General features: G+C 44.6%; 1 protein-coding gene across 1 annotated transcript in view; it reads right to left on the minus strand.

Moving 5' to 3' along the window:
• Nucleotides 1-18,047: 18,047 nt before the first annotated feature.
• The window catches only part of SRP68 (signal recognition particle 68), a 66,475-nt gene continuing 61,898 nt past the window's right edge, over nucleotides 18,048-22,624 (minus strand). The window contains exons 15-16 of the mRNA XM_082271384.1: nucleotides 20,210-20,259; nucleotides 18,048-18,456 (exon numbers count right to left, since the gene is read on the minus strand). Of these exons, the coding sequence (XP_082127510.1) occupies nucleotides 18,229-18,456; nucleotides 20,210-20,259 (278 nt within the window). The 3' untranslated portion in view covers nucleotides 18,048-18,228. The remainder of the gene's footprint in view (nucleotides 18,457-20,209; nucleotides 20,260-22,624) is intronic.

The raw sequence follows: 22,624 nt of genomic DNA on the forward strand, positions 1-22,624 counted from the left end.
CCTCCTGAACCCAGTCAGCCTGGGATCCGGGCCAGCCGCAGGTCCTTGACCGGCAAGGACCTCCCCCACCCCCTAGATGGGTGAAAAAGCACCTTCATGCCCAGTAGGCCTTGTCCGCAGGTCTGGAAAAGAAAAAACAATCTCATGTTCTCCACACCAGGGTCGTTTGGAACCACGCGCGGAAGTCTGGAAGGACTTCGCCACATCGACCGTCCCCGAGGGACAAAGAAACGGTTTGCGAGCCGAAAGGGAAGAACCCTGACTGCTACAAAGTCCCTTACCCGTGTTAGCCTGTGGAAGAAAACACTCTTCCCCCTGTGAGACCCTTATATAATGTCATCCAGGGCAGCGCCAAACAGGCTATCCCCCTGAAAAGGGAGATCTATTAAGACTGCCTTAGAAGTTTGATCCGCAGACCAACACTCTGGTCAAGTAGACGCTGGACAACCACCACCGAACATGACAAGGTGATCCACACAAGGGAGCCTCGACCAGCGCGGCATCGCAAACAAATTGCAGCCCCTGCACCAGCTGGTCCAACAGCTCCCCCAGGGCAAGAGGGACATGCCCCACACCCAGTCACGGCGGTGGAACTCCGCCCATCAGGCAGAGTCTGCGTGGCAAGGGCAAACATAAACACTATTCCCAGTGCAGACTACGCCAGGGAGTACAGATCGCAGGCCACAGCCCACGCCATCCTATCCCTCAAGTCCTTAAAGGACGGGGATTCCTCCATCGGAACAAAGGTAGTCCCATTCAGTTAGAGACCGTACGTCCACCAAAGGCAGAACAGCCCTCTGTACCAGAGACTCCCCAAAAGGGCAACGTCTAACGGCCGCTTATACACCCCAGGGGTACGTCTCAGACGATCCCCTCCTACATGAGCAGCCAGCAAAAAGAGCAGCTCCAGATGGCATGTGAGTGCCAGATGCCACCTGCGCCCCAGACGCAGCCGCCGCTGCGACCCCCAAATTGCAGGCTGTCACACACCGAAAACAGCCAGTGCATCCACCAGTGCCTGTCGCGGCAGGGGAGGTAGAAATGTCATCCTCATCATCAGGCATCGACGGACAGTGGAGATCCGGAAGGCCCTGCGGCCTCCGTGAGATGGTCAGGTAGGAACAAAGGCCTGCAGGGTCCATACTGAGGAACCCGCCAGCAATTAAAAAAAAATGACATGCACTTTTATCTGGGGGGCTACCTCTCCCCCCCCCCCGAGAATAGGTCTCAGGGCTCTGCAGGTGCCGTGGGGTCAGGGGGGTCTTGCACTTCCTGATTTGTTTAAGTACTTCTTGGCCGGACAAGGGGTGTTTGCACATAGGTTGCTCAGGGGGGATGATGGGGACTCGGCCACGGTGTTGGAGGCTGCGGTGCTGGGATCTTACGAGAGCCTGCACGTTTTGTTATATAGGGGCGCGGATTCTACATTTCCCCTTACAGCTACTATGAGGGCTACGCTTAGAGCCTGGGACTCTGTACTACTTCTGCTAAAGCCTGCTCCTGCACCTCTTTCCCCGACCTCCCCGCTGTGGTTGAACCCTCGTGTCTCCCAGTTTCTTACCATTTCAGACCCTGCTATATGGGCTGCTAGGGGGATCAAGACGCGGGGGGGACATTGTTCAGGGGGAGAAACTGCCGACCTTTGATGCTCTTAAGCTGAAGTTTAAGTTACCGAACCATTATCTCTTCCGCTACCTGCATGCTTTTGCTGCCCAGTTTGGCGTCGCTGACCTGGTGCTCAAAGTGTCAAGCCTGGAAAGTCTCCTGATGGATGATTCCTTAAAGAAGACTTTGTCGGAACTTTATAAGGAACTCTTCCCCCCCCCCCCAGTGGTTAGGTGTAGGCAACAGTGGGTCGCAGATGTTCCTGACCTCGGAGGTGAGGAGTGGGATGATCTCTGGACAGTGCCGTTCACCCACTTGGTGTCGGCGTGGGACAGATTGATCCACTTTAAATTCTTACACAGGATCTACTACACGCCTGCCAAACTGGTCAGAATCTACCCGGGGCGTCAGCCGAGTGCTGGCGCTGCACCTGCTCTCCAGCTAATTTCGGGCATGTGTTCTGGTCCTGTCCCCTGGTTGGAGATTACTGGAGGGACGTACTCCAGTAGTTACTTATATACAGGTCCCGATGACGGTAGTGGTCTGTTTATTAAGCTTGGTAGATGGTTTAGCGCCCAAAAAAGCTCAGCGCACGCTGTTGTCCTTATTGCTCTATTATGCTAGGAAGGCCTTGATCATGTACTGGAAAAAACCTACTACGCCCTTGCTCACTTACTGGAAGGGGTTGATCAATACTGCATTGCCACTGTATAAAGCCACGTACTTGAGTAGGGGTTGCCCAACAAAATTTAAAAGGTCTGGCAGGCTTGGCTTGAAAGTCCTGTAACGGCTGTCTAGACTGTCCTGGCTAGGTACTATGTATGTGTCAGGCCCCGGCCCTCTGGTCTCCGGCCCTATCGGGCCAGATGTCTCCCTGTTTGCCGTGCCCCTCTAGGTTCCATTAGTGGTTCACACATGGCCATAGCTCTTATCCTCTTGTGTTACCAAGCTGGATGGGTTGGATTTGTGCATTTGACCTTGAGGGACCTTTTTATTTTCTTTTACCTTTCGATAGGGGGACCCCCCAAATGTCCATCCACAGCAGAAAACCCCACCAAGGCCCCCCCCACATGATCGGTCAAGCGCCACAGACGGCACACTCCCCTGGCCCCCCATGCGGCCTGCACACTAGGCCCCAGCCTCAGGTAGGCCCAAACAGTCCCCCACGTGGGAGGGGGGTAGGGTGGGAGGGGGGTAGGGAGGGTGATAGAGAGGAGGGGGGGTCACAACAGGACAGAGGGAAACCCAGGAGTGTGAGGGTCCGACCATCCCAGGGAAAGGGCTCGTGTCCACCCCAAAATCCACCAGGATGGGGGGGGGGAATGTTTACTCACTATACCGGGAACGCAGGCGGGCGTCATCTCTTGACAGGACCTCATGCCACCGGAGTAGGGGGGCTGTCGGTCAAATAGGAATGCTGCGACATAAGCCTAGACCCTGTCGTGTGCATCCTGGCGAGACGTTTAACTCGCGGGCCAGTCTCCGTCCAGTGGGACTATGTCGCGGCCAACCCAGCGTGGAGCTACGGTCTGCACGCGCTTGTTGGCTAGACTGGGCTGACCACTGGATAGGGGGGTCCAGTCTGTCGCCCAGTCCGGCATAATTGCTTGAAGATCTCACAGGAAAAAAAGTTCCAGAGAAAAAAAACACTCGCTAAAAAAAATCTACATAAAAAATACTTTATATGCCAGGACCAGAGATCCCAGCAAGGAACTAGGTCCTTACTCCTGACTAGGCAGATTAAAACTGACATCCTATGCAGGAAGAGAGAGGGTGTACCCTCCGGGACTGCCCATAGGCGTAGCCAGAACTTTTTTCTGCCTAGTGTCCTACTCCTGTAGGGGGCAGTATTACCCCCTACTGATATGAATCACAGAGAACTGCATCCATCTATGAACAATAGAGAAATGTTGATTTAAGTGTACAGGACGGAAGCCATGAGCAGAAAATGTGTTTAGGACTGGTTCAAATCTTTCACGACAGGAAGGGAACTACTGAGGATGAGCCACGTTCGTGCCGGCCGTCGATGAACAGAATCCCAGACATGATCATGCGAGTGCTACAATTGCTGCGACAAGATCGGCAACTGACTCTACAATTGATGGCGGAGAAATTGGGCATTAAGAAGGACATGGTGCACACTATCGTCTGTGATTATTTAGGTAAGCAGAAAATCTGTTCCCGGCTTGTGCTGTACAAGCTGACAGACAAACAGAAAGCAAAATTGATGGAAACCTCTGGAGATTTCATTACCGTGTGTAGCCAGGATCCATCTCATTTGTGAACCATTGTCACAGGAGATGACACCTGGTGCTACAAGTTAATTTCTGAATCCAAGTGGCAATCGATGGAATGACATTCACCGTCTTCCCTGCAACCCAAAAAGAGTCTGCTGTAAAAAGTCCAAAGTCAAGACAACGTTGATCACCTTCTTTGATAATGATGGCATAATCCAAGAATCTGTGACAGTGGTTCTGTGATCGATACATAAAGAGACCTTTGATGACAGTTTCCAGAAGCTTTATGAACATTGCCAAAAGTGCGTTGTGAAGGATGGCAATTATTTTGAAGCCTAATAAAGGTAATTTATCTGTATCTTCGGTTTTGTTTGTTTTCCGATACCATTCACCAAACTTTTTAGACACACATTGTATTGCTATCCGTACTAACAGGACAACCAGACCTGTTAGACCCCGTTCAGACAGGGACGACACGACTTGATGGGGCGACTGCAAGTCAATGCAAGTCGCCTCCAGGTCGCCCCAAAGTAGTACAGGACCCTTTTTCTAAGTCGGAGCGATTTGTGTCGCTCCTATTAGAACGGGTCCTGTACTAATCAATGGCGAGCGACCCACCGCGACTTGTCAGGCGACCAAGTCGCCTGACAAGTCGCGCTAGTGTGAATGGGGACTTATGGTGAGGTGGGCTAAAAGGGACCAAAAAGCCCACCCCCTTAATTGGAGAGAAACATAGTAAAAGTCTTTTTAAACTAGATGGTATTTGCAAATCTCACTTCTAACCCAAATCAAACAAAATAAGGGGTTTATTTTTGATTTTGGGATAGTGGGCAGACCTATACAAATCATTTCTTTCAGCCCCTATGGCCAACTGCATATCCAGATGCATTGTAATATTATAGAGCCATTTATTTCAAGCTGCACACAGTTTTAGGCTAATTGTCCATCTTCTCTCACTTCCTGTATCTGTGACAGCATCACATGAGATGAGGGGGAGTGGTTGCTACCAGGGCAGGAAGACACAGTAATATTACCCAATAGAAATTCTAATATCTCCTCAGCTTACTGGTAAAAATGGTTTTGCTACCTACTATGTCTCTACACATCTTGGTGGGAGCACAAAAAACCTTACAGCGATTCAAAGCCTTCTTTTCTATGTCCATAACAAAAACAGTTTTGGATGGAGTTGGGCTTTAGGTATGTGGTGGAAATCATAATTTAAAAATTCCAATTGGATTGATTTTAATTCCATGTTGTAACACTACAAAATAGGGCAAACTACTATATACTTTTTTTAATTTAAAGCCAAATCGTCACATTATAAGAAAAACCTTCTATGCATTACAACATGCATGTCATACTAGGAGTAGTCAATATAAAAATGGTATTCAATTTCCAGATAAATGACAGAAAGCAAAAAAATCCAATACCTCCTTAAATATTTCAGAGACTAAGCCCCGGTTCACACTTGTGCGTGTGCGGGGTTCGCATGTAATATCGGAGCGCACTGCTCCGACATTACATGCGATCGGCTGTGCGGTGCGAGTTTAGCCATACGGTTTGTATGGCTAAATTCGCACCGCAGCCGCTCCAAACACGCACAGGACCCTTTTTTCTAGCCGCATCAGGATCGGATCGCACAGCGGTTCACACTTGTGCGATCCGATCCTGTGTGAACTGCACGATCGCACTGCGATATGCGATCAAACTGGGGGTGTCGTTAAGATTACATTGACACCCCCAGCGTATCGCATATGGCAGTGTGAACTGCCGGGGGTGCGTGTGCGATGCGGGAAAAGGCTGCGAATTCGCAGCCTTCCCGCATCGCATATATGTGAACCGAGCCTTATTGTGTCCATAATAAATTTTCCACTTACATCCACCTGCCAAACCATTAAAAGGTATCCCTGCTCTAGTGTTAAAAACTTCAGTCCCAGAGGGGTCTATGTATAAAATGCTCGCTGTATGAATGTGACAAACATCCGCACAGGTAGAACAAAAATTTTTCATAACATCACTAATATGATTAGTTCCTATATTTCCTTGATAAGAAACCAATGGAGAGGGTGGTTTATCATTGATGATTTCACTCACCAATGATCACTCCTTGAGGTGGCTGACCCTTTAGCACACAATTATCCCTCTAACTCTAATTGGCAGCAAAATATACAAAGCAAAGATGCGCTATAAATATATGCAGAACATTTATGACAGTCAGCTGTGTAGGAACTTGGGTTAGTCATCTTGGGATCTATTAGTCATCATGTGTTTGCCAAAAAGTTAGCTGCAAATTAGGTCCAAATACCTTCTTTAATAAGGTGTAACCAGAATGTACAGTTTAAGAACCTACCCATAGGGTGTGGCATTTGGTTAACTTGTGCTATTTTGGATCTCATTATTACAATAGTATGTAACTACACCTGGCAGCAGAAGTACTGACTCATCCTGAGCAGAAGTGCAAATAAAATTACCCATCATCAGCTAATGGCAGTTTCAGGTAAAAGAACCTTTTTAAATTAACTTGTCTGCGCAATCTGGAATAGGTATTTAAAATCCAGTCTGCGTAATCTGGAATAGGTATTTAAAATCAAGTTAAAGTCTCACATGTTGAAATCCCTGCATAGTCCTTTTTAATTTGGAAATACTATATATTCTTTTTTCTCAGTTAAATGCTCCTTTTTTCCCCGCTCTAGTGCTCTCTGTTGGCAGAGTTGAGTATTTACCCCACCCTGCATCAGTAGTTTACTAACAGACAGACTGGGATTACACAGACATAAAGGGGGTATGTTACAGTACAGGTCTGTTACTGAATACAGAGTGTTATCTCTGAGAACTAGATCTAACTTTGAATACAACAGAGCAGTACAATAGGCATCAGACACACTGTACAACTCACACTGTACAACTGGTGTAACAGGAGAGTGGAGGTAAGACTATGAAATTGGAGGTTGTTATTAGTCTGTCTGCAGTTTGGCCGGGCAGCCCACTCTAGGAAGAGTCCTGGTGATTCCAAACTTTTTCTATTTATGGATGATGGAGGCCACTGTGCTCATTAAGACCTTCACTGCAGAAATTTTTCAGTACCCTACGCCAGATCTGTGCCTTAGGCTAGGTTTCCACTAGTGCGGCTACGAAGTCGTGCTACTTCTAGCACGACTTCGTAGCAAAAGTAAACCGCGGCTTCAGATAGACTTTTCCCTCATATATAGAGGGAAGTCGCGCTCAAAAGTAGTACACGATTTACTTTTGAGGTCGCGGCAACTGAAGCCGCGGCAGTGGAAACGTGCCCCATTGAAAACAATGGGTTTTGACTTGCTGTGCGACTTGACATGTGTCAAGTCGCACCGCAAGTCGCACTAGTGGAAACCGAGCCTTAATCCAATCCTGTCTCGGTTTATGCTCTGACATGCACTGGTAACTGTGGGACATTATATAAACAGATGTGTTCCTTTCCAAATCAAGTCCAATCAACTGAATTTACCACAGGTGGACTCTAATCAAGATGTAGAAACATCGAGGATGATCAGTGGAAACAAGATTCCTCAGGATGAGCTCAATTTTGAGTGTCATGGAAAAGGCCATAAATACCTATATATATGTGATTTTTTTTTTTATTTTTAATAAATTTAAAAAGATTTCAAAACAAACTTCTTTCACGTTGTCATGGAGTATGGTTTGTAGAATTTTTAGAAAAATAATGAATTTAATCAATTTTGGAAAAAGGTTGTAACACAAACTGGAAAAGTGAAGCACTGTACATACTTTCCGGATACACTATACATAATAATAATAATAAAAAAAATAATCGATCAGTCTTGATGTACTGACAGCCTATCTCATTTCTTGAGGCCCGAATATTCTATGACAGTATAAATACCCCCAAGCCCCTTTTTTGGAAAATAGACAGTCCAAGGTGTTTAGAAAGAGGCATAATGTGTCTTTTGAATTTGTAATTTTGTGTCACAATATTTTGGAAAAGGAAGAATTTGAAAAAAATTGTTTTCAGTTTTTTCTTTTGCCACCAGTGCAATACAGCATCATCATATAATTGCTGGTGTGGTGGTGATAATTTTACACTGACTTGTACGTTTGTAAAAAAAAAAAAAAACATGCATTTTTGTAAGAACTTACTGTAAAATCCTTTTCTCTGAAGTTCGACAGACGCAGCTCTACTTAATCATAGACCATAGGGTTATGCTCTTCCCACTAGGGATATGCATTATGCGGGAAAAAAGGCTTGTCCACACCTATAGGGGCTGTCCCAGCAAGCATAACCCCTCAGGCTCTGCTATACTCAAACAGTTGTGTTGCAAGCAGTGACCGAAAAAGACCCTATAACTCAAAAGTAGAGGGGCGGGTGCTGCATCTGTCAATGAACTTCAGGGAAAAGGATTTTACGGTAGGTTCTTACAAAAATCCAGGTTTCTCTATCATTCATTGACAGACGCAGCTCTGCTTAATCATAGACTATAGGAATGGGTGGGAACAAGACAGGAACAAAAAGCCTTAATGCCCCCAATGGCCAGCTTAACCAAAAACAACAGGAGCTCCCCTGGAACAACAAACTCTCAAAGAGAAACCAAAAAAAAGGGGTTCTCTCTGAAACTGCAGCCTGCTAAACCTTGCGGCCAAAAGAAGCATCCACTGATGCCAGCACATCTACCTTGTAGAATTTTGTAAAGGTATGCACAGATGACCAAGTTGCCGCCTTGCAAACCTGTAGCACCGACGCCTGATGGCGAAAAGCCCAGTAGTCACTCATCGCGCTAGTAGAATGCGCCTTCACTGGAAAAGAAGGAATCTGACCCTTCAGTGAATAGGCCTGTACTACCGTCTGTCTGATCCATCTGAAAATGGTTGCAGCAGACGCAGCCAATCTCTTACGAGGTCCATCCGTGAGGACAGAAAGAGCGTCCGATTTTCTGAAGGACACAGTGGTCTCTAAGTAAACCCTTATAGCCCGAACCACATCCAAAGAATGTGAAGCATACTCCTTAGGATGCTGAGGTTTAGGGCAAAGGGAAGGCAGTACAATGTCTTAATTTAAATAAAAATCAGAAACTACCTTAGGAAGGAACGACTGATTAGGTCGAAATACCACCATATCTCTGTGAACCACCAGATAAGGTGAGCGGCAAGACAACACCACCAATTAAGATACTCTGCGGACAGAAGTGATCGCCACCAAGAAGGCAACCGTCTGAGACAAAGCAAACAGCAAAATCTCCCGAATTTTCTCAAAAGGGGGCTTTTGAAGAACAGACAGCATCAAATTGAGATCCCATGGCTGTAACAGGGATCGCCGCGGAGCCACCAAATAGTGCACACCTTCAATAAACGTCTGGATAAGGGCGTGCATGGCTAAGGGGAATTGAAAATAGATAGCCAAAGCCGAAACTTAGCCTTTGATAGTACCCAAGGCCAACAGCTCTTCAAACCCTTTCTGTAGAAAAGCCAAAACCTTGGCGATAGAAAACATAGTGAGGGTGCACTTTTAGCGATTCGCACCATAAAAAGTACAATTTCCACGTGCGATGATAGATCTTTCGAGAAGTCAACTTCCTAGCCTTCAAGAGAGTGGGGATTACAGACTCAGAGAGACCCCTATCTCTCGACTCCAGCGACTGTAAAGCAGGTTGGAGGAACGGACCTTGAGACAACAGATCTTCCCTGAGCCTCCTCCAAGGGGTACCGGTGGCCAATCTTTTGAGGTCTGCGTACCAAGACCGAAGAGTCCAGTGTGGAGCCACCAGAATGACCGGAATATGCTTAAGTCTGTGTCATCGGCCAGAGGATTTCAAGAACTGGCTACAAATCTCTGCACCTTCTTGTTGAGGCGGGAGGCAAACAGATGGATCTCGGGGGTGCCCCACCAAACACAAAGTAGGTGAAACACCTCCGGGTGTAGGGACCACTCCCCTTGATCCAACACCTGACAACTCAAGTAATCTGCCTGCCAGTTTTCCACACCTAGGATGTGTACAGCAGAGAGGTCTGGAACAAATATTTCTGCCCAAGTCAGAATCTTGGCCACCTCCTTGGCCGCCAGAACACTCCTGGTGCCCCCCTGGTGATTGATGTAAGCCACAGCCGTGGCATTGTCTGATTAAACCCTAACTGGACAATCATGTAGGTGAGTCGTCCAATGACTCACACAAAGTTTATCCGAGGGGAGGAAAACCCTCGCCAAGGCTGAATCCAAAAATCAGGCCTAGGTACTCCAGTCTCAGGACCGGAGTCAATGCAGATTTTTAAATTGATCTTCCAACCAAACTCTTGTAGAGTTCAGACAGTGACCTCCAGATTCTCCAACAGAACCGAATGAGAGACCGCTCTCAACAGGAGATCGTCCAGGTATCCCAGCGCAGCAATGCTAACACCGGAGTCAGAACCTTGGTAAACACCCTGGGAGCGGAGGCGAGACCAAAGGGTAATGCCACTGGTCCGCTACCGTAAAGCGAAGAAACCGCTGGTGCCCACTACTGTACGGATGGACTCCATCTGAAACCTCTGTACCCGCACAAAGCGGTTCAGGGCTTTGAGATCTAGGATGGGGCGCACCTTGCCTTCTTTTCTGGGCACGGGGAACAGATTTGAATAAAACCCCCGGAAAGTGTTCCGAAGCTGGAACCGGCACAATCACCCCTTGCGACAGAAAGTCGTGTCCAGAGAGGCTCCAAATAGCTTCTCCCCCATAAAAGGGAGATCAGCAACAGCTTATTTAGAAGCCTGGTCAGCCGACCAGCATTTCAGCTATATCCAGCATCTAATAGCATCCCCCACTGCTGACGTCCTGGCCACCAATAAGGCCAAGTCCAGGGACGTATCACACATTTACACCAGGGCTTGGACCAACTGGTCTAATAGTTCCAGAACCGCAGGGGGAAGCTGTGTTATTTTCAAGTTACTCTTCAGCAACTTCACCCATATAGTAGCAGTCTGTGCTATGAGAATGTTCACAAAGTGAGCTTTTAACATGTGACCCGTCACCACATGTAAATGGCGGGATAAGGATTCCACCCGTCTATCACCGGGATCTGAACAGGTTGGCGAATCTTCCACTGGCACCAGAGTGGCTTTATTCAAGCTAGCCACCGTGGAATCCACCTTCAGTGGTACAGCCCACCTGGTATCCACCGGAGTGCAAAACGCTTAGGCACCACCAGCATGTGCTTAATGCATCGCCATTGTTCATCCACAATAGAGTAAAACAAGGAAGGAAAAAGGATTACTTTACCTGATTTGCGATATTTGCGGGAGCCAAAAGACGCCTGCGTACCAGCCATTTTAAGAGTTTCCCGTACAGAAACTATAAAATTTTCCACCAAGGCGCGTTCTCACGTGACAGCAGAGGAGGACAGATCCTCTTCACCATCAGAATGTGAAGACACCGACCCCCCCAGGGTGGTCTGGGTCTGTGGCAACCATATCTGTGTCAGAATCGGAAGATCCTGCAGATGGAGGGGAAGACTGAGAACGTTTGCAGCTAGGAGCACCAGAATAAACCGACTGCACTTTTAACATCAAGCTTTGCAGAAAAAACGCAATATTTGGCTGCAACTGCGAGCCGGAGGGTCCCGCAGTCATTTCCAGGGGTCTGCAGGGGATATTTTATCCTGGGACTCCATTTGCAAAAAAAAAAAAAAATAAAAACATTTTTTTTGTGCACTGTCCCTTTTAAACCGTGAAAAACGCGGGCTCCCCGTTATTACTGCACATCCCCAAAAACCTGAGCAATGTCTAAATATAGCAGAGCAGGAGAGATAAACCTACAGGAGACCTCCAGAAACTTTCCGGGTCATACAGAACAGGAAGAGGAAGCAACTCAAGCATAGAAAAACACATGCTGCATGCCAGTCCTGCCTCCGGACCACAAGAAAATGGCTGCTATACTGTACATTCTCAATGGTGAATTTCAAAAAATGGCTGCCTATAAAAACAAATGGGAACACAGAAGTTCTCTGCCGAATCAGACCAGGATAGGCGCGTGGGAGCCGTGATCGTGCCCGACGTAGGTCTACATCGCTGGACCTACAAGAGCCACTTTGCCGCAGTACTGTCTACGTGAACAGTCAGCAAGTGGTTAAGCAGACCTCCCAGGCATGATATTTGAAGGAATTTTTCCTTTTTTATGCTTTCACTTTAAGCCTCATTAAAATCAGTAAATCACTGCTCCTTAAAAAACGATTGTTTTTAAAAAAGATTTTGCATTGCTACATGTTCCCCAGGTCAGGACCCGGACCCCCATACACTTTTTTGGGCAATAACTTGCATTTAAGCCTTCAAAATGAGGCTGTTTGATTTGTTGTTCGAACAAGCTTTTCCCCTGTTCGCGGTGTTCTGGTGCGAACCGAACTGGGTGGTGTTCGGCTCATCACTAACTGTAATCCTTGGATCAACTGATCCGCCAGCTCAGAAGGGTGTTGACTTCCCGCCAGATTCTGCAAAATCTTAGCCCGTTGCGTTAAGGTCTGGGATAACAAGGGGATAGCAAACACCAGTCTTAAAATTGAACCAGCCAGGGTGAAGAGGTACCAGACCAGAGCCTCAGCTCTTTTGTCCACGGGGTCCTTAAAAGATGGGAAATCCTCCACCGGCAAAAGCATGGCCTTATTCAGCCTGGAAACATGAGAATCCACTAACGGTTTCTTCAGAAGAGACTCCTGAAAGGGATATCTCCTAGCAAAACTGACTAGTGACAATCTAGTCAAAATAGGCAGGAAAGGGAAACACCTTGGTTACCTTGGATGATTTGCGGGTGCCAAACTGCCACGGCCTCGCCGACTCAGCTGAGTCTTCCAACTTTAAAGTTTCCTGCACTGACACAATTAGGGCCTCCACCAGCACTTTTTCATGCGCGGCTGTGGAGGAGGACTCATCCTCACTATTAGAGCACTCAGCACGCATGGACGCAAATGCAGTGGGCTGACTCTCGTCCACGGCGGCCAAATCCACCTCAGAATCTGAGGAAGCAGAGGATACAGGTGAAGGCAGGGAGGGCGTTTCTAGCCAGGCCTCCTTTGCAGCACCATATCTACCTTGGCTACTAGCGACTGCAGGGCTGCTGTCATGGCCGCCAGGGCAGACTAAGACCCAGAGGGTCCTGCTGCTTCCTTGAGTGGATCGGGTGGTGAAACGCAATCCATGGCCACAAAGGGTAAACGGATTTGCACTGCTCAGCAAAGAAACCCCCCCTCCCCAAAAAAAACAGGGAGGCCCCTCCCCCCTGTGCACCACAAGAATCAGCACACCCTCAGCGCTGAATACAGCAGAGGAAGGATTTATACCCCCAGAGCTGGAGAGTGCCACAATGGTCCACCACACTGCTGAAAAGAGGAAACGCTGAACTGACACTAGAGGCCCCAGCAGCCTCAGCACTGCATCAGAAACTATGGGGAAACCAAAAACAAGGCCTTCAAAGCCAGGAACACAGAATCCACGGTAAAACGGTGGCACCAACGCGGGACCCTTGCCCACCCCCCCCCCCCTCGCAGCACCCAGGTACGAACACCCCCCTACAGTGGCATCCCCCACCGCTCCTCTGACCCAGCACCATGCAGTTGCCAAGTCCAGCTGTTGATTGTAGTTCACACAGGAACAAAAATAAAGAAGAAGTAAAAAAATTCTATTTAAATAGGAATAAATGCTAGGACCGCAGATTCCAGCAGGGCCAGACGAGGCAGAAAAAACTGGAGTCCTACAGCAGGAAGTGATGGTATATCCTCTGGGACTGCCCCAGGGGTGTAATCAAAAAGGTTTACGCCTAGTCCTAAACCTGAAGAGAGAATGCATAAAGCCCACTGGTCTGAAGAATTGAAGCTGTGTCTGTCAGTGAACGAAAGAGAAAGTTAAATTTTTTTCTTTTTTACATACTTTGACCAGATCAAGTGTTACCATTACTCACTGTAACACTACTATTCTGGGAAGGTGATCAGGTTTTTTTTTTCTGAACAACATCCATTCAGTGAGTATTATTGCGATTAGCCACAGCTAATCACATGGTACAGATGGACTGTGAATGGCCCTGTCTAAACCATTGGATCACTATGACCAATCACAGCTAGCAACAACATTGTATACAGTGGATGGTCAGAAAAGACGCTGACCATTGTGTAAAATTGTCATGTGATCTGCTGTGATTGGTCACCACGATACGATGGTACTAGCAGAGCGGCCCAGTGGACACAGCAGGTAACAGTATATGCAGCAGCGAGGCGCGATGCTGAGAGGTCGTCAAATAACATCCACCCAGGATGGGAGAGTTGCTGCCTGGCTGTCGTATTACATTAGGCTGTACGGGAAACAGTTAACTCCCCAATAGAATGGCCCTGAGTAAGAAACTACTGACAATGCCAGTGGACAATTTTGTATTTATAAGACCAGATGAGGTCCTTAGATTCAGAGGCACTGTATTGAATGAGATTCAGAAAAATGCAATGCAGTCAGACTGGCAATAAGGTTATGGCTATATTATGCTACTCTACAACAATTAGTTGTTGCTTACCTTAAAACATGTACACATGGACAAAGAAACGTAGTAACTTTGAATTCAAAGGCCACTAAATAGTTGTCAGATATCCGTTTGGTTACCCATTTTAACACTGGCTAAAAACTAAAATCCTGGTGTTAACCCTTGGGTGGTTTTATTTCATTGTACAAACGAATCAACAGGCCAATAAAAGCATTCTATTACTCTGCATCTTTTCATTGCCACCAAATATCTAATTCCCCACATATTGGGGGGCAAAAATCCATTCTGTCCATAACCCAATGGTTTAAGAAAATAGAGGACGTGTGTCTTATGGAAGACATCACAGATTTCACACCAGTCTCCTAGTTCTCATAGTAAGATATGGGCCTGCTGCTACGTTTTTAAAATGTCTACTAATATTGATGTGGTCGCACACTCTGCTACTTCTACCTCTACATGATTTCTTGAAAAAAAAAAAAAAAAAAAACAGTACTACATTTTTCTGATTTACCATGTTGCTATTGCTGACTGTCCAAGATCAGGCTCCCCCTCTTCTTGTTTCTATTACTTCTCTTACTCTTCTTGATGTATTAATATGCTTAATAGTGACTTCTGTACTGATGTGATTGGTTGATACCCGTGATATCCTATTCTGCGTAAACTGGTCGATTAGCACTTTCTCTGTGTACCTGTTCCCTGTACCTACACAAAAAGAATCTTTAACAAAACATGTTAGCTTCTACTTTATCTTGTCTTTGTATTTTAAAGGAAGCCAGTCTTGAGACACTGGCAGATATAAAGACATGGATGAGCGAGTTTGGTGTGAAGGAACCTGACTGGCCTGCACAGAGCCCTGACCTCAACTAATTAAAGATCTCATTTTGGGCCTGTGTCTACGTGCTTTTGCTTGCATCAGACAAGATTTGCATGTCTGTGCAAGTCAAAGGAAATGCAAATCCCAGTTGAAGTAGGTCAGAAGGTCAACTGTAGGTCAAATAAACCTGCTCAGAAGCATCTCAAAAACTGATATTATCGACCAAGTCCAAAGCCCATCAACAGAGGCCCTTATTTTACTAAAGTGCTGTGTATCATAATAGTTTTTTTGTAAAATACATTTTTCCCATCCTTTGCTGCATCTCCACAGGTCTGCATAATGTGCCTTAAATGGCAATTTGCATTCTCCAAAGGAAAGGGTTGTATACAGCACAAAAAAAAAAAAAAAAGAAGAGGGAAAAAGGTGTTGCACTAAATGATATCCAATTGAAAAAAAAAAAAGTCCATAGGCAAAACCAAAATGTGACAGTCTAAAATTAGGCTGGCTTTTTACTTAAGTGGGGTACACACAAGTAGAAAATCTGCCGAAAACTCACTAGCAGATTTTGGCTAGTGTCTACAAAACTTTCAGCAGCCGATGCCGACGTTTTCAATGAAAATAAAACGGAGGGACATACACCAAAATTTTTATCGTCCGTCTCCAGCACGACCAATTTTGGTTTAATGTGTATGCAGTATGTCCACGAAAAATCGGATACGAAAGACCAATCATGATCTGAAGTTGCTGACGACTCAGAAGTCTAGGTACAAACGTCCCAAAAAAAAAAAAAAATCAGACGAGAAATTTTGTGAACATTATGCACGGTCAACTAAAAACGGTTATGATCGCTGAGCATGAGAGAGAAAAATCGGAGGGATATTTCGTCCGATTTTCGTCAAGTGTGTATGAGCCTTTACAGTGGACGGCCTGAGGACAAAAGGATTGGAACAGCTCCCCAGTCTCCTATCTGTGATCAGTGCTGGAGGATTCATAATAGCCTGTATGACCTTCCGTAATGGAGAGTCATGGCTTTTTGGTAAGAGCACATCCTTATTTGGTGGCGGTGAACACACACGGTGGAGGGAGTTTTGGGTTGAGATATGGAATCTTTTTCACTGCATGATATGAAGCTGGAATGTCCAGGCTAATTTCAGACTGTTACATTTTGATTTTGTCTATGAACTTTTTTTTCAATTGGTTTTTTAGCGCAACACCTTTAGGGTTCTTTCACACGGGCTTTCCACCCAGTGGACTCTGTTTTGCTCAGCGGGGATCGATCAGAGAGACAGACCTGTCAGATCCCCGCTCTCCTCTATGGGAGGACCACCTGTCTGTTTTCATCTGATCCTCCAGACGGATGAAAAATAGAATTTCCATCCGTCTGGATTTCACGGAAAGGATCGGATAGCGGCAGGTGTCAGCAGAGATGTCACCGCTGACATCCCCCCTGTTCCATAGGAATGCATGGAGCATCCGGTCAGGTCCGCCTGAAAAAACTGACAGGTGGACCTGATCGCAAAGCTTGTGTGAAAGGGGCCTTATTTTATTGTTTGTGTTAATATCGCACGATTGTGGTGCAGCTTTGTTTAATCGTATGAGTTACAGAAAGGCAATATTTATTTGTTTTTAGCGTATACTGCAGTCAGAGACAGTTTCCAATACGTATACAAATACTGCCAGAACTCCTTTAGGCTACGTTCACATGCAGGCGTTTTGGGGCGTTTTTCTGCTCTAAGGATCAGCTCAAAAAAACGCCCAACAAGACAAATCCTATTTATTATAATGGCCCCTGTTCACATCTAAGCATTCTGACACTTTAAACAAAACGACCGACGCTCCAAAAAGTACATGAGCTTCTTTTTGGGCAGATTACAGGCGTTTTTGTTAGATGTCAATGCCTTCCTCCAAACACATGCAAAAAACGCCTATAAAATAGCAACGCCTAGATGTGAACGAAGTCTTATTATACTGCTTAGTGATCAGTCTACTGAGCTTGATTATGTATACATAGCAGTTATAGCTACTTTGTTGGGAAAAGAATATTGGGCTGGTTTGGGCAAGCTATGAGTATACAGATGTCGCTCTGTTTGAGACAAGTCAGCCGTACATCTATTTTTAAATGCCTTCCATAATTTATAAGTACATACCAAACAAGTCAGGCTTGGTTTATTAAATATTTTTTGGGGAAAAAAAAGGAACTGAATGTACAACACAACTCATGGGTCCCCAAACAAATGCATTTTATTTTTTTCAAAAAAAAAAAAAATCAGACAGAATGGGAGGCTTTTTTTAACAAGTCTACTTGCTTGCAAAGATAAGAAAGGGGTTAAAGTAGACCTATGTTTTAATGGTGACATAAAACTATTTTATGTCATCAACCGCTTTGCTGAAAAGGATGTAAATATGTGATCTATGTTGGAGGAGCATTGGAGTCTAGACTGGTTAATCATCTCCTCTTCTTCAGAGATCATATGACCTTAGGTCTTGGCTTTTAGCCATCTTTCTAGTGCTTTGGTGTTTGTGCAGCAGCATTTTCGCTCTAAGAAAGGTAAGCATTTCAGCATATTTTTTTTTCTATGCTAGGAAGACTGTAAATATGGGTTGTAGTTAACATTTGAGTTTAGGTCCACTTTAATACCTCCCATTATACAGATAATGATGGGTGAAAAGCCAAGCCATATTAATATTAATTCTCATGTTACAAATAGGGGGAAAAAAACCGTAAAAGCCATGGGGAAAAAAATCAGTAAAAGCCTCCACAAAATTTGATGGAGATGAACTAAAATGCTAATTTTGCTTTGAATTTATGGGACTGTATTCAACTCTGACACAGTGTAAAACCATTATGGAAATGCCAACTGCCCATTGTACAGATCTGCTAAAAACACTTAAAGAAAAAGTGGTCACTTTCTCAGTGACGGAAAATAAATGGGGAACTTTTCCTCCCAATAAATTAAAGATTTTATTGATCTATATAGAAAGTGAGTGGTGGTAATACTAGCTCAGAATGCATCACTGCAAAGTCTGTGGCAAATGAGGGCAGAATGATGAAGAACAAGATGTAGAGCAGCATCATGGAGCAATTCTTTATTAGCTGGTTATTAACTTCGGAAGCCAAAGATGCCTTTGATGTATCCAGTCAATCCACTCTTTGCCTTCTGCTCCAGCTTGTCCTCCAGAGAAGGCAGCGTTACATGGTTTAAGGCCAAGTCAAAGAACAGAGGTTTACAAGGGACTGGATGAAAGTCTGGAGGGAACTGCACCAGACGGGCATGTTTGGTCACCAGAGAGGAGTCAAAGCAGAAGTTATCCAGACGATCTGAGAGAGGCTGTAAGGGATTAGAGGTGAGGAACAAGAGGAGATGAAGAATCAGCAATAATTCAATGCACTGTGTACAAACTAGCATAGTTTTTTTTTTTTTTTTTTACTGATTATTAAAATACCATCTATCTCAAGTCAAAACTTTTGAGTTTTGTTATATAGTAGGAAAAGGTTAAACAAGTCAGTCAGTTTTTTTGCTGATTGTGTCTCATTGTTGAGCTTTCATTTTGCTTTAGGTTACCAAAGTCAGATGAAATCACTCCTAGGCCAGAACAGCTGTCCCCATTAGATAACGTCTCAAGCAAGCGTGACAACTTCAAAATGTTGGATTTTTCATCACTCTTTGTCCAAGTGACAATGGTCACCAGGAAACAGAAAGGGTGGATCTTATGGTTTCATTTTAAGACAAAAAGGCCTGGAATTCACTTTCCAACAATGATGCTATGGGTTCTGTATATTCTTCCTTTTGTATATTACCCCCCCCCTCCCTCACATCTGCCTCTAACCAGAGATTACAGTAAATTAATTTGCTTCCACGCAAGATTCCTCAATGGAGTGTACAAAAATAGTTCCTTTTAATTCTGAAAGCCCACCAGGTAAGGTTCTGTGTGGGAGTAGCAGCAGATTTTGTCACTAAGAGAAATCCATTATTTTACAGGTTAAGGTTTTATGGATGAAATATTAAATTTCAGGCCCAATGTTAAATTGTAAGTGTCGGGTAAAGGCTACTTTGGATTGAAGGATTAAATGCCTGGGTTAAAATACAGGGAGTTAAATTAACATGGTTGTAATGGCTAAAGGTTTTTAACCTTAATGCATTCTCTGGATTAAGGTATAAAACATTGTATTATATTAACCTCAGCCTGATATTGATCTGGTGCTGCTCTTTCCCTTCCTCACTGGACTCCGTGAGAGGCATTTCCTTTTGGTTTTAGATATGGGGCAGGAAGTGAAGGTAAATCTCCCCAATGAGATGCTGATGGGCAAATAAAAACCCAACAAAATGTTATAACCCTCTTTCACTATATCCAAAAAAAAAAAAAAAAAAAATTATACACACACACACATTATATATATATATATATATATATATATATATATATATATATATATATATATATATATATATATATATTATAAAATATATACACATACACTTATTTTTTTCTTGTCTATACTTCTACTTCACGGTTTTCCGGTAATATATATATATCGAAAGATGACACAAACAGAGCCAGGCGCTGAAACAATCCATATGCACTGCAGTAAGATCTTTAGTTTAAAAATGTCTTTAGTAAACTGCCATTGCTACATAAATGAAACAGATCGAGGACCTGTGGCTATGGGGGTTTTGTTCGCATCTGAGCTGCTTCTATCCCCATGCATTTTGAATTTGCCCATCAACACAAGTCTTTACTATTCCCTATAGGATTTAGGAGGACCAGGAAGGCATTACTTGTAGGTCCACCTGTTTTCTATGAGAACCATTTTATATAACTGTAAACTGCAGGAAGGTCGTTTCAGTTATTACCAGCTTGAGGTAATAGAAAATTTAAGTTCCCAGTACATAGCACCTTAATTTAAACTTTGCTGTAAATTTTGCAGTAAACAAAATATATGTGGTTAAAGAAAGTATTTTCTGAAATAAAACTAGGACCACAGCAGGGGCTAAATGTGTTCCAACTTAATATCCCTCTCAAAGGGTTTGCTAGCCCCCGACGTTCTGATATTACTCACTGATATTCTAATATTGGACTTACCTTGTTATTTGTCTGAGAGGGAGAGACCTCTTCTGTGATGTCGGTAGAGTCTAACATAAAAGTGAAGCAAAATATATTAGGCTTCTTGTTCTAACAAGGGATTAAGCGAGTGCCAATAGGCTGGTTATTCTATTAAAAATCATGAAAATTAGGACACATTTATGTCAACCTCCGATTTCTTTTAATGGCCATGCCTCTGCTAGTTTTAAGCAGGTGAGCTCATTTTCTAGCAATTGCTGCCAAACTGGATTTTTTACAGATAAGCCAAACATTCCACGTTCTTCATCGTACATCTGAGGAAACGGTATCTTCGTATCCATGATGATAGGTATATTCCAAAACACTGAATATGAGGGAGGAGCAACAGGTAAACAAGCCCCAAACAACCAAACCAGAACCACATGCAGCTGCTTGCAAGACTTGCCAACCAAAGGTAGCATCTTTAGCGGCTTGAACATTTACTTGGTAAAATTATTTAACCACTTTACAACCGGAGGATTTTGCTGTCTTCCGTCCAGGCCACTTTTTGCGATTCGGCGCTGTGCGACTTCAACTGACAATTGCGCGGTCGTGCGACGCCGTACCCAAACGAAATTTACGTCCTTTTTTTCCCACAAACAGAGCTTTCTTTTGGTGGTATTTGATCACCTGTGCGATTTTTACTTTTTGCGCTATAAACAAAAAAAGAGCGTTTATTTTGAAAAAATAACAATATTTTTCACATTTTTTTATATGAAATTCCCCCCAAAAAAGATGTAAAAACCAATTTTTTTAAAAGTTTTTGGCCAATTTGTTTTATGCTACATATGTTTGGTAAAAAAAATCGCAATAAGCGTATTTTGATTGGTTTGCGCAAAAGTTATTGCGTTTACTAACAAAGGGAAAGATTTCTGTCATTTTTGGTGTTTTTTTTTTAACGCGTAATGGCGGCGATCTGCGATTTTTTTTGCGGGACTGCGACATTGCGGCGGACAGACCGGACCCCTGACTGACATTTTTGACACTTTTGGGGGTACCAGTGACATTACTGCAGTAATCAGTGCTATATATATGCACTGTTACTGTAAAAATGACACTGGCAGGGAAGGGGTTAATTTTATTGGAGAGGGAGGGGTTAATGTATGCCTGGTGCTTACTGACGTGTAGGGGGGGAGGTGACTATGTGATTCATGGACAGATCGGATGTCCAGCTATGCTGAACAGTCCGATCTGTCACTCCCTGTCACTATGGAGATCCGCCCGCTGTGTTTACACACAGCGGGCGGATCTCCAGACTCGATCCCCGACGATCGGGTAAGAGCAGCGGCGATCGCCGCTGCTCCTCCCCTGGCCCGACTCCCGCTGTGAATGAAAACAGCGGGAGCGAGCCTCCGGCGGCGCGCAAGCACCGCCCAGAAGGGGAGGAGTCCAGTCACGTTAATACTACGTGGCTGGACGGGAACGAGCCACTCTGCCGCAGTAGTATTAACGTGAGCGGTTGCAAAGTGGTTAAAAGCACAAACTGAAGACCACGTAGCAGCTTTACCAACTTAAGCCACCAAAGCTTGATGACGAATAGCCCAAGAAGCAATAAAACCCCTGGTAGAATGAGCCATTAGATAAAATGGTAAAAACTTGCCCCTTAGATCATAAGCTTGAGAAATAAGCTGACAAATCCCAAAATGGCAGGCTAAGAAACTGCATGATACCTCAAGGACAAAGAGGTAATCAGACTGACGAACTGAAGCAGTCAACAGGTAACACTTGATGGCATGAAGAGCTTTGTCCACCAGCATATGAAGCTTGGGACAGAAAATAAAATCACTAGCACAGAAAATAAGCCTTGCCTAGCTGGGAGGGGCAATGCACCTCTGCGCATGCCTGTGAGTTCTGGATTGCTGAAGTCTGTCCTGAATCCTAGTGGGGTGCATGATGCAAATATGCCAAGAATTTGCTGGCATCATCATTTTTGCTCAGTCCTAGTATGTATATAAAGATGATGGAGAGCTAAAGGAATTATTTTAAAGGAGCAGGGACCATGAAGGGGGATCCTTTTTGAATGCTATTTACCGATCAGTAAAATGAGAGGCAAATACCTCTGATGGGTGTGGTGTCCTATGGGGAGTGGAGAGCACTTTCTATAAAGTGGTGAAGGATTAGAAGGATTGCACAATAGTGTGGTGCATTGGAAAAAGAGAACACTGACTGATGCATGGAAGATTTATAAACTTTATGAAGATATCACTAATGGATGCATGATTTTATGAAGATATTACTGATGTGGGGACTTTAATTTGGGGTTTTGTATTAAGAGCACTTTTTTAAATTGCAATTTGGGATTGATTTACCACTTGCAGACCATATACAACTTAAATATATGGTGACAAATCTCCTGCGCAGGATCACGTACCCAGTATGTGATCATGCACATTCGTG

Source organism: Pelophylax lessonae, assembly GCF_965119305.1.
Source record: "Pelophylax lessonae genome assembly, chromosome: 11".
Classification (NCBI taxonomy): domain Eukaryota; kingdom Metazoa; phylum Chordata; class Amphibia; order Anura; family Ranidae; genus Pelophylax; species Pelophylax lessonae.